We start from the raw sequence: 12,794 nt of genomic DNA, 5'->3' as shown, positions 1-12,794 counted from the left end.
TTGTAACTCTTTAAACACCGTCACATGACTTCCTCCTTTGCTCCAGTCATATTTACTATGGCTGTTATAGGTCGCCCCCTAACATTAAATGTACATATAACCGATACAGCTCTTCTATGTAAATAAATAGACAGTATGGCATGTGTGTTTTGCAGCCTTTGTGAAGTGACAGGACCTAATTGTATGAAACAGATGACTTCAACTTTTCTCTGACTGGGAGAGGATTTTTGAAGCATTTCATTCTGGCTGCACGCTTAGCTCGAGTCAACCATTCGGCTCTTAGGTTCACTTCTGGAGATAATTATAATACTCACCATTTTAAATTACATGGTTGGTCGGCCCTCCCTGCAAGTGAGATGTAATAATTACTGGTATTTTATTTTAAGAAGCCCTCCTCAGAAACCGCCATCTTTACATTTCAACTTTACTTCTCTGCAGCAGGAGCTTCAGGAGCCATTTACTGGATGTACCATTTACTTTTACTGTAGTTATTTGAAAGGCCACCACACATTAAAGCACTTATTCCCCTCTGTAATGTCAAGACCATTTAGAAAGATCTCTGCACTTCTGCCTGTAACCATTTCTGTTTAGTGTCTTTTCTTGTTATACAATGTCAGTACAATTGTATTCAATTCTCAGTATAACTGTACACAGGGCATTGTTGGCCAACCACGTGTGTGTGTGTGTGTGTGTGTGTGTGTGTGTGTGTGTGTGTGTGTGTGTGTGTGTGTGTGTGTGTGTGTGTGTGTGTGTGTGTGTGTGTGTGTGTGTGTGCATGTAGAGTGCATATTATATATATGTGTGCAGCTCAAACCCTTTTTATAGGATGCAGTACAAAAAAAAGTAAACCTAAAAAAGGCACAAGCTGTGACCTCATGCCACGTCTAGTGCACCACTGAAGACATGAGGGATCAGCTACTGAATGAAACCAGTTTAATATGAGCCTTGATGCATATGCCTTTCAAATTAAAAGCATATGAAAAGACTGATGCAAAGGACTTAGACACATAGGAACTATGAAGGAGAAAGACTCATGGCATTTAGATGCAACCAGAGAAAGGAAGCACGAATCGAGTCGTTTACGGGAAATTGTTACAATTCTCTGCTCATAACAATTATACAATCCACTGTTTTTAACCTGAAACACACATACCTTAATATGCATACTCACCTAAAGTCCATGCACAAAGAGAAACCATTGAGAAAAGTAAACATACGTACACACTCTTAGAGCCAAATCTCCTTAAGCCTGTAATTTCCTGGCCGCACGTGCTGAAAAAGAGGCAGACTTTCGAGAATACATCTTGACCGAGTTATTCCTTTCTGTGCGACTCCTCTTTCACATTATCAAAAAAGGCCCAACTGACAATGATGCATTTGTTAGTCTTACAGTAATTATGCATTCTCTGCATGTAAATATGCTCTGTAAGTGTCATTAAAACCTGAGTAAATGGTATGAAATGGTATACACTTCCTGTCTTCTAAAAGGATACAGACTCTAATGTAATGTTTAGCAATGCAAAATGTGTTAGCTAGGGAAATGAATGCAAGCAGATGTTAGCTTAACATTTTGACACAGTTGGATCCATGTAAACGAGCTGGGTTGCAGTAAAATGTGTCACTCAGGCAGAAAAAGTATAATTTTCAATTTGTCGGAGAAATGCTATTTTAGTAAGTAAGTAAGTAAAGTTTATTTATAAAGCGCTTTTCACAGACAAAGTAACAAAGTGCTTGAAAAAACAATAAAATATCATCATAGGAATCGTACAATGATAGTTATACTGAAAGTGTCAGAATGTTTGGAAGATATGTGGCTTGTGAAAAATGGGGTCAAACATTTACTTCGGCTAATATGGGACAATAGAATATGTGCGAATGTTCCCTTCTCCCATCAATAGACTCAGACCATCCTTCAGTCTCCTAAAGAGGCGGAGCGGTGGCGAAACCCACATGATACAGGAAATGGCTCGCATTGTATCCTTTAAAAACCTTCTCTGATGCAATACATGCAAACAAATGATTGTAGCATGTTGCAAGATTTTGACCTACCAATTTCAAGAGGCCTGTGTGAAATAAATGACCACCTTACTAGGGGAATGTTTTGGAAAAGTGGTATTTCCCAAAAGGCTTTTTTACAACAGTGCACCGCTCCAGAGGTATGTGGAAAATGGTTTGTACCAGGTGGTTGGCTGTGAATGCGCCCTACAGAAGGAAATTTCCCTTACAGAATTGTTGGCGGTGAGTGCACAGTGTGTTCCAGCATAAATCATAAGCTAATAAGAATCTTTGATGGATGTTAAAAAGAGATGCATATGCCGGCTTGGAAATTGTGAAACGTTTTCTCTTTTGGAAAAAAAAATCCACTGACAGATGTGTCACAAAATATGAAAACCTTAAAGAGCAACAAAGAGTGTGTAAGCTTAAATTACGCTGTACAAGCCGTGAAAACGCAACACATGAGCCAAGAGTAAAGGGAAGTTAAAGAAACAACAAACAGGAGAAGAATGCAATAAGCCAGAAGATGAAAATGGGAAGGATGAAAACAGGAAGTTAAGTCACCAACACATGACATTTAAACTAGTTCAGATAAAGGGAGTCAATGTGGCATTCAAACTCACTTTCCAGATGTCACATGAGACATTCTTCCTCAAGCTAATACAGCCAAGAGTTGTTAGTGCACTATTCAGTGGATTTATTCACCCCGCAATCTGAAGCCAAACCAACCGTCCAGGTTACTGTGATGTGGTCAGTGCAGCTACAGAGCATTAGTCATAACCTAGGACCGCTAACATGCTTACTCCACATTCTGCATTTGCCTCATTCCAAATACGCCAAACCAAAGGACCACACAGATATGAATGTGTGTGTTTGCCCAAGTGAGGTAAGGCCAATGGTATGCAGGCAGGAAGGCAGGTGAATCTCAATGATGTACTTCTCCAAAATCAACCTCTGTCTTGCTGATCCTGAGGCCAGGATGGGGAGGATGCTCATAAGATTGAACATTTTAGACATACAAGTTTTTCTATGTCTTGGCAAATAACTGAAGTACTGTAATTATGGTGCAATTACAAGTATGAACTCGACCATCAAGGCAATAGTGAAGTAAATTGTGCCAGTGGAAACCCATTTACAATGGCATTTTCTGTAGTTTCATAGATAATCTTCCTTTGGTTTTACAAAAACAATTTGTCATGCCATATTAGTAGATTAGACAGATGCTTTGACAATACTTTATCATGTTGCTAAACAAGTTGTGCAAGTTCACAGCTAAACCATGAATGTGTGAAAAGGGAACCACCAGTTAAAATCTAAGATATTGCACAAGGTGTTTGTAGAAGTTCCCATGTAATTGGTCTCCACACACTTTGTACCCATACCAATAGTATGTTAATTTGTGAAAATGTATTAATTTTCATTAGGGATCCATACTTATCATGTAAGTAAGGTGCCAAAGTATATATAAAAGCATGAATAATAAAGCTTGTGTATCAAAAAAAAGTGCAAGAGGATCGCCTGGACCCCCCTGACAGAAGTCAGGGCTAATCCCTTAAATGATATTAACTGGGCCTTGGCCTCCTGTTAATGCCAACGTGTCCCACGGGCAAAGCAAGTTGTTTTTCTCCGCCCTTACTTTAAAAAAAAAAGAATCAATATCATAGTAGAAAATACATTGATGGGGATGCCCTTGAAGCTCACCTGGTGGAGCAGTTGCCCCATGGCTGGCAGCGGCCCAAGTTTAAAGCTGACCCAGGCCCTTCCCTATCTAACTTTGACTCTTATATTCATCAAAATGCCAACACCTACCATCTTCTAAATAAAAAGATGACAGAGGAAATTACTTCCTAACTGCACCTGATGCTCAAAGAGGGCATCGTCTACACACCATGCTGAAACATTTAGTGCCAAAAGCCCCTGCCGTTACTGGAGGCAATCCCTTTCCCGTCACAAATTAATTTCACTTAGACGCTTGGGAGCTGTGTGTGTGTGTGTGTGTGTGTGTGTGTGTGTGTGTGTGTGTGTGTGTGTGTGTGTGTGTGTGTGTGTGTGTGTGTGTGTGTGTGTGTGTGTGTGTGTGACACTGACTGTGTCCGTTGACTGCAGTTTATGGCAAAAAAACTAAATAACCCCATTCAGTGACAAAGGCTTATTACAATATGAATTACAATTTTTTTTTTAAAGTGCATTAGCCTATACTAGCAGGATGTTTGGTGGAATGTAGTTAAAAAAGGAACTTAATTGTTGACTCATGTAGAGCTGGTGTGTTAAGAGGGCAGGGGAACTGAACATTCAATGACAGGTTGAGAGCACCATCTAGTGGGACAAATCAAATATAGACGAAAGGGCATTCTCAGCTACCTGCAGAGCCAAAGTACATGGATTTAGATAATTATTTTTAGCATGTCCAAGCAGTTAGCTTTGTATAACCTACATAAAAACCTATAGTAGCCTATGGATTTATTTACATTTATTAAGTCATTTAATCAGCAAAGAAGTGTGTGATATGTGTTGGTAAAGTTGGTACATTGGTATCATCAGGTTTGGGGAGTAACAGATTACATGAAACGGGATTACGGAATCAGGATACAAAAAAAGGTAATCTATTTTTGTAGGTAACTGTAAAAAGGTTATAAGGTATTCCTTTACAGTTACATTAAAAAAGACTAAATCGGATTACAGTAAAAAAGAAAAAAGGGGGGGCCGGGGGGGATTACTAGCAGGACTGCAATGTTATAAAAAAAACTAAAAAAGAGCATATAGTGTTTGTTGTGAAAGGAAAATATTGTATCTCTTCTTTGCAAGCTGCACTGTTTTGTAGGCTTATCATTTAAATGTGAATATACGCCAACTTCTTGATACTAAATGTCTTGGTTTCTTCTCTTTTCTGTTTTCTTTCTAAGGTCACATTGTTCTGTATTCTTACATAAAGCACTTCAGTAAAAAACATCTTGTTGATATTTCCTTTTATGTATGTGCATTGCATTTTGATATTGATGTAATCCAAAAGTAACGGAAGTAATCAGATTACATTACTTTTATATTTTGATACTCAGATTAGGTTTCTGATTACATTTGTTCACAGGTACAGTAATCGTAACGTACATTTCTAAAGCAAACCTCCCAACCCTGATAGTGATACAGTAGCAGTTAAAACCGAGGAAGAAAATAAGTAAGTATCTCACACAGATCCATGAGCTCCCAAAAGGCTGCCGCACGCGCACACACACACGAGCCTAGAGAGTGAATGCACGCATGCGCAATGCCATCTGGCTTCTCCGTGTCTGGGAGATTGCAAGAAGATGATGCGGCTGAGCGGCCGGCACGGACTGAATGCATAATTGGGCTTTCTTAGTCATATATTTTCACTTGCCTTGTCTAGTTTCTTGCCAAATTGCTGTTTCATGTCGAACTGTAACCGGAGCGGCGTAGAAACTGACTAGCAGTGACGGCAGAAGAAGAAGAAAGGAGTTGGGCATCACATTGCACCGGATGTCATTACACGCTCTTAAATATCGAGGACGTAAGTAGCGTTTTTAACCTTTTTTCTCTGTTCTGCGTTGTATTTATTAGGTTCCAGTCATGCCAAATGTTACTCCTGCATTCAAAGTATAAACCGGCTAACTCCCAGTTCTTAGCGTTATTTTTGGGCTTAATTAAGAAGCCTTGCTGGAAAAAAACCCAGCCCTTTGTCCAAGTCAAATCAATTATTTCTACATGGGTCGATACTTTTCACAGTTTTGTACTATGTTAGCTAAATTATTCTTGCATGTATTAGCTGTCAGCACCTTTCACCCAGACACCTGTTAAGCCAAGGAAAGGGATCATTACATTTTAGTTAACCTACATATAAAACACGTGTGAGTAGTTTAAATGGCTATGGGTGAGCCAGACTATTATTAACTAAGTGAAACCATTTATAATGGCAAAATTACAATACATTTTTTCAGTTTGAAAGTGTAATTCACTATTTTCTTCATATTTGTTCAAGTGTTCTCATAGCACATGCAGGCAGATAACCATCAAACAGGCTTGTGGTTCGTTGGGCATTTGTATTTAGGGTTACATCTAAGCTCGTTGATCAATTGAATGTAAGCCTCTTGAGCGGCCCGAGCGAAACCTGCTGACACATGCGCCCCTGTCTTTTTGTGTGCTCACAAACCGGGTTAACCCTCTCTATCTGATTCCCTTCCGTGGCCCACTCCAACCAAACTAAACCCTGGCTGGCTATGGCTATGTTGTTATAAACCATAAAGTGTTGAACAAATAGTCCATTCTGCAGATTAACTCGTTCCCACCCTCCCATGTGTAGCCTTAAATACTCAGAACTCTCCTGTAAGTGAACACTCATTGGTGGGCAGTAGTCACACTGCAATTCATTATTAAAAGGTCACCTGATCTCACTCATTGGATTAATAATAGATTAATATGGAGAAGCCTGCTCTCAGCTCGAATGTGGATAACAAGTGTGTGTTGCTTAATCACAGTCAATGGGTTCCACATGTCTCTCTTAATATAGAACATATATTGCTAACTTGTATTGTGCTTGAATTGTATGTCAAACGTGTCCTGCTAGTGAGCAAGTTACATTAACTATTAGGTCCAACAGAGATGGAGAAACAGGTCAAAAAAGAAAAACGAATTACTCGGTATCCTCCACCCTATTTCCTACAATTATCTCAATATGTTGAGACTTTCCAGCAATCACAGGAATCAATGGAAAACTCATTAGCATCTTGGACGTTAATATTGGCATCCTGTTTCAAATGAAGGCAAGATAATATGTCTATTCTCATCAGTATGTTTGCAACAATGCGCAAACCTTTTCCATGCATTTATGATTGGGTGAATAAGTGTTGTAGCATATAATATACCACAGCATAAAGTACCCCTATTAAAAACTCTTGTTTGTTCATGTTTTAGAGATGTTATCGCAGAAGGACCCCACACGCTGAAAAGTCAGTTTGACAAGATGCTGAAAAGTGTGTCTACATATACTTGGCCTAATAAAGGTGCACATCAATAATTGCTAGCTGATCATTGCAGGGATATGTTGCAGCCATTTCCAAGAGTATAAGCAGAGAGTGACACATACTAAAATTGGATAGAGGAGCTCCTCATGCTACTAGTTACACTGATAGGAAACGTATGGCCTGTGATTTAATTTGGGTGGCTCTCACTGACGCTGGGTCTCTCCCCTCTGTCTCTCTCTCTCTCTCTTTCTCTTCCTGCCACAGTATAATCAGGACCAACGGCAGAGCCATGGAGGCTGTAACACATTTTGTGAATGACACTGTAGAATTTTACAAATGGGGCCTTACTATATCAGGTAAGATCTTTACAATCACTCAATTCTAATTCAAACAAGATCAGTGTGCCACTTTAGGTTATTCAGGAACGTCTAGCGTTATCATTAGGGGACGTTTTAGTCACTTAGATAGGGGAATGTACAGGAAAGTACACAGAAGAAATTTGCCTTACTTAATATTACATGTATATAACTAAAAAGCAAACTTAGGCAGGTCAAAGTTGAACCAAGCAGTAGCCACAGGTAGTTTGTGCAATATTTTTGATGATATCTTATGCAATAAACCTAGTAGTATGCATGTAAATTGTAGCCATTACTCATAAGACTAGTGTCAAAAGAATGACAAAAACTGCCAAAATGCTGATGAAGCATGTCATAAATGACCTGGATTGTGGTTAAACTTTTCATTGTTCTATTCATCAGAATGCTAACGGTAATCCAAATATATAGAAATCAAAAACTAAAGGTTGTGTGACATGGTGTAAATGTTAACTGTAGCACATTGGCTTGATACTAAACGCACTACCTATGTGTTAACAACAGCTGTTCTGTTGTTTAATCACCATACCTTACATTTTCCCATAATTCAATTTTTTTCCTGCAGACAAGAGGGTGGGGAGCTGGCCGATGATGTCATCTCCCCTCCCCACTCTGGCCATCAGCTGCCTGTACTTGCTCTTCCTGTGGGCGGGGCCTAGATACATGCAGGACCGCCAGCCCTATATACTCAGGAAGACCCTCATAGTCTACAACTTCAGCATGGTGGTTCTCAACTTCTACATCGCCAAAGAGGTGAAGACACGTACATGTATTACTCTGGTACATGTGACATATAGCTGGTTTGTCATGATAAAGGGATGACGTGGAAAAAGCGTGATAAGATACTAAGGACTGTTTCCAAAAAGCATTCCCTCAGAATATCTGTCAATCATGCCAGATATAATTGTTAATGCATACATAAACTCTAGGTCTTATTGGCTAAAAAAGTTAAGTTAGAAGTTTAAAAAGTAACTTCATACACTATACAAAAATATTTGTATATAGAGGGAAGATGTCTAAACTCCAAAATGGCACAGAATCCATGAAAAGGCAAGAAAATACACCAAGGGCGGAGGAGTTAAGTAGTGGGTTTATCCACTGTGATAAACCCACTACTTAACCTAAAGAAACAAGACAATTACTACCGCCTTGAAGTGCCTTCAAATGGTCGAACAGTAAGTCTTATATGGGTGTTCTCTCACAGTAATATCTCAACCAGGCTGTTATGCATCTTGATTACTTGATCACTAGAAAAGTGTCAACAGGAAGTTCACTGCAGAAGTTGTTGCTAGGTTGATATCTTAGGAATTGTCAACCATGTTCTGAGTTTGTGGTGTGTTTCTTCCCACCAGCTCCTAATAGCATCTCGAAGGGCCGGCTACAGCTACCTCTGTCAGCCCGTCAGCTACTCCAATGATGAGAATGAAGTCAGGGTGAGCTTCCTCCAACACACACACACACACACACACACACACACACACACACACACACACACACACACACACACACACACACACACACACACACACACACACTTATCTCAGGAAAACATTGACCTGAAGGAGATCAGTGCCTTTAGTTTTGTCTGGGGTTAAAGGAGTACAGAAATAGAGAGGAGTAAAAGTGTGTGTACCTCTAGTGACTTCAGGACGCATAGGGTGTGGCCTGCTCTCAGATAGGCAGGAGTAATTGGTCTCACCACCATGACACTCCACCCAAATCTCCACCCTCAGGCCTTTGCTCTTTCATGAAGGCACCACCGCAGCTTAGAGATCAGCCATGTGTACTATCTGCATGTCAGGCTGACAAAGAGTTAGATAAGAGAACACATTTTGATTTGAGTGACAAATAGTATAAATATATAGTATATAAAACAGACTTACTCTTCATGTGATATCTGAAGTATTTGGATGTTCTTTCCCTGATGGCAAAAACAAAGATTTAGTTTCCCATTTCGTTTTTTTTATACCTTGTTCACAAATGTACTCATACAAACGCTTGGTGCAGTAGTTATTTTTAGTAATACTTCACTCAACTGCCCTACGTAAGTGGATTCAGGTAAGTGTTTTAGAGGTCTGATTTACTAGGACCTCAAAGCCTCACATTCACCGCAGGGCTGTATTTACTTTGCTCCTTTTTTGTTTTCCATTAGAAAAGGTTGTGGATGGTACCTGGAACCTTTTTTGGTACCATCTAAGCTGTGTTCCACGAGGTCTGAGCCTATACTAGAAGGTGGGGTTAAAACACTTCAGACCACTGATTGGTCAAAAAGAAATGTGAAAGATTTCATAGGACATCCTGCACAAACCACTAATGTTGAAATAGCCAGGCTACTGTCAATAGCAAACGCATTTTTTTAGTATTAATTCAACTTATTAATTTAGCTTTGAAGGGATTGAGTGGGTGTCCCGTTAAAGAAGATGTAACATACAGAAAACACAGCATAAGAAGCCATATTGAACACTACGCCAATGTCTTCCCACCGTATTTCGCAGTCCATCAAAGATGCTATTGTGTGCAGCGGTGTTAGAGTCAAGGATCCTCCTCATCAAGCCGTAATAATGACCTCGGTCCTGTTATTAACGTCTTCAGATAGCGTCTGCTCTCTGGTGGTACTACATCTCCAAAGGCGTAGAATTCCTGGACACAGTGTTTTTCATCCTGAGGAAGAAGTTCACCCAGGTCAGCTTCCTCCACGTCTACCATCACTGCACCATGTTCATCCTCTGGTGGATCGGCATGAAATGGGTCCCAGGTGGACAATGTGAGTAAAGGGATCTTATGGAGTCTTCAGTTGCACTCGCATTCAGTTTGAACGCTATCAACTTTGAAATCCCCTGACCGCTGAACTCTGATACAAGTTGACGCCTATATATTTTTTTCCACAGCATTTTTTGGTGCAACCATCAACTCTTCCATCCACGTCCTCATGTACGGGTACTACGGCCTGGCTGCTCTGGGACCTCATATGCAGAAGTACCTCTGGTGGAAGAAATACCTCACCATTATTCAGATCGTGAGTGTGACTTTAAAGATAACCTGTTTTGTGGGTTGGGGTTATTTCTTTGGTCTGTTTTTCTTCCTTAAAAGTGTTTTTATTTCAAAATATGATCTGACTGATTATACTTTCGTCAAAGCATTACAGCTAGATAACATAAAGAACTAGAAAAGACAAATTAGATACACTGAACAATACTGATTTCTGTCCTTCAATGATAGTACTGAGAAAGATATGTTCAGTGCATAATAACTAATGTCTTACATTAATCCATGGTTATAGGAATCCTTGTTTTCCAATTACATGCTGCAGGTTTATTGTGGTTTTACCATGATGTGGGCTCTTTTGTCGCCCATTTTGTTTATACAATTTGTCTGTTGAACAGATCCAGTTCCACGTGACCATCGGCCACGCCGGCTACTCCCTCTACACAGGCTGTCAATTCCCCGCCTGGATGCAGTGGGCTCTGATTGGCTACGCCGTAACCTTCATCATCCTCTTCGCCAACTTCTACTACCACGCGTACCGACGCAAACCCTCCTCGCAGAAGGGAGTCAAGTCCGCGGCGAACGGCACCTCTATGGTAACTAACGGTCATAGCAAAGTGGAGCAAGTGGAAGATAACGGAAAGAGGCAAAAGAAAGGAAGAGCGAAAAGGGAGTAAAGAAGGAAGAGGGCGTGCTCGGCGATTTAAAGAGAGAGGACAGTTGTTGGAAGAGCCAGAGAAGGAGGGAAGGGTTGGGTAAGGAATAAACAGAAAGCTTCCTCCTCCCTCCAAATAATGTAGAAGGATGTGATTTGTGACCAACTTGGAAAGCTGAAAGCATAGAAGTGTGTGTTTGTGTCTATAAGGGGTTTCGAGAAGGAAGAGAGGGGTGATGGTTGTCTCCATAAAAGTTGTTTTTTTTAAAAAGCAAAATGCTGATCACGTATGTTCCGAGCTCTTCTGTCCAACTGTGTTCTGGACCGTCATAGGACCAACATATTAAAAAAGGACCTACAAACTCAGCATCGTTGATCTTATCAACCAAGATTCACCTCCAACTTTTGTACTCTGGATTCCAGTATTGTTTTAACTGAAAGCTTAAATAGTCTTTAATATGCTTATTTATTTTCTAGTGCTCTAAAAGAGTTTTAATTAATTTAATTATTACCAACAAGAAAACATGCAGATGTTTATACCAAAGGTTTTTTTTTCTGGGTTCGTGGGGAGATATTTGTTTACGAATACTTAGAGTTGAACAAAGTTAGGAAACAAAAACAATCACAATGAGACATTCTCATAACTGCCATCTATTGTATTTAACTTTACAATTATCTACACCATCCACCAATCATATATGTCATGGACTTTCTCTGCTGTCTCAAGCTGATACAACTGTACGACATGATACTTACATTTTATTTCGTGTTCATTGTGATTAAAACCTGGTTTAAAACACTTTGGGACAGTGGCATTGTTAGTTTCTTTGAGTATTTATGCAAATGTATGGGTATCTTTGTTATAATATTTGTATGTGGGTCCTCATAATTTATTTCTGTTTGCTGTGCGATGTAGCCGAGGTGCAAGAATAAGACATTTGAAATTCAGCTCAAAATCGTCTCACTGCCATGTTGGACTGAAGGGAAACTCCTCCTGAAAAGAGCTTTTTTTTTTTTTTTTTTTTAAAGAAAACAAATGGTAATTTCATTGTCTTATTAAGAATGAAGGCAACACGGCTTCTGTCTGCACATATAACTGAAATAAAGACAATGTCAGCACCCAATAGTTTACGTTTGTGTTTCTTTGTGTCAGTTTAAGTATGTTGTAAATCAGTGACTTTTAGGAAGTCAACGTATAGGATCAAGTTGTCACCCATTAAGGAACCTAATCTGGAGCCGAAGACCTCCCATCCCCCCTCTTACCATCTCTCACCTCATTCCTCTACTCCCTTCCTCCCAGGTACTCTTCTAGGTGTGTGTGAGAGGCAGAGGTACAGTAGGTGGCCTGTCCAGACAGATCTGCCCTAATCTTTGGGGGTAAATTGGCTTTAGCTCCAAAAGAGCTTATTTCCACGTCACTCCATGAGTTACCATTTAAATCAGGTCACTGGAAGGGAAGCCTTTGCTAATCGGCCACCAGGTTGCTCCTGCGACTCTCAAACTGTATGGATTAGTTAACATTTAGCTTTGATACCGAGTCGATCTATTGAGCAAATAACTATACAATACTTCTGTGTGACAAGGGGCAGAGCAAAAAGAGGTGCATATGTTGAAGTGTGTTTTTTCCTATAAAAGTGCTTTGCTGTGAGTTTAATATCAGGGTTAATTTAAGGAATTTCAGCAGATTCTTCAAACATACTGTATCCATTTCTTGACTACCCTGTGACAAGCACACTATATCCCTTTGCTCTTTCACCGCATTCTGGATCCAGTAATGGCCTCTATTAAATGATTCTTCCACTATCTTTTTCC

At 39.9% G+C, this 12,794-nt stretch overlaps 1 protein-coding gene across 1 annotated transcript; it reads left to right on the top strand.

The window, feature by feature from the left end:
• Positions 1 to 5,287: 5,287 nt before the first annotated feature.
• On the top strand, positions 5,288 to 12,093 carry LOC104949334 (elongation of very long chain fatty acids protein 4). The gene is made up of 7 exons (XM_010775691.1): positions 5,288 to 5,518; positions 7,233 to 7,324; positions 7,908 to 8,095; positions 8,695 to 8,775; positions 9,935 to 10,106; positions 10,231 to 10,358; positions 10,726 to 12,093. The coding sequence occupies exons 2-7, from the start codon at positions 7,258 to 7,260 to the stop codon at positions 11,002 to 11,004; spliced, it is 915 nt and encodes a 304-aa protein (XP_010773993.1). The 5' UTR covers positions 5,288 to 5,518; positions 7,233 to 7,257; the 3' UTR covers positions 11,005 to 12,093.
• Positions 12,094 to 12,794: the final 701 nt, after the last annotated feature.

This window comes from Notothenia coriiceps, unplaced genomic scaffold (genome assembly GCF_000735185.1).
Source record: "Notothenia coriiceps isolate Sejong01 unplaced genomic scaffold, NC01 NC01_scaffold00015930, whole genome shotgun sequence".
NCBI lineage: Eukaryota > Metazoa > Chordata > Actinopteri > Perciformes > Nototheniidae > Notothenia > Notothenia coriiceps.
Note: the sequence above shows the minus strand (reverse complement) of the source record. Positions and strands in the feature narration are given on the sequence as shown.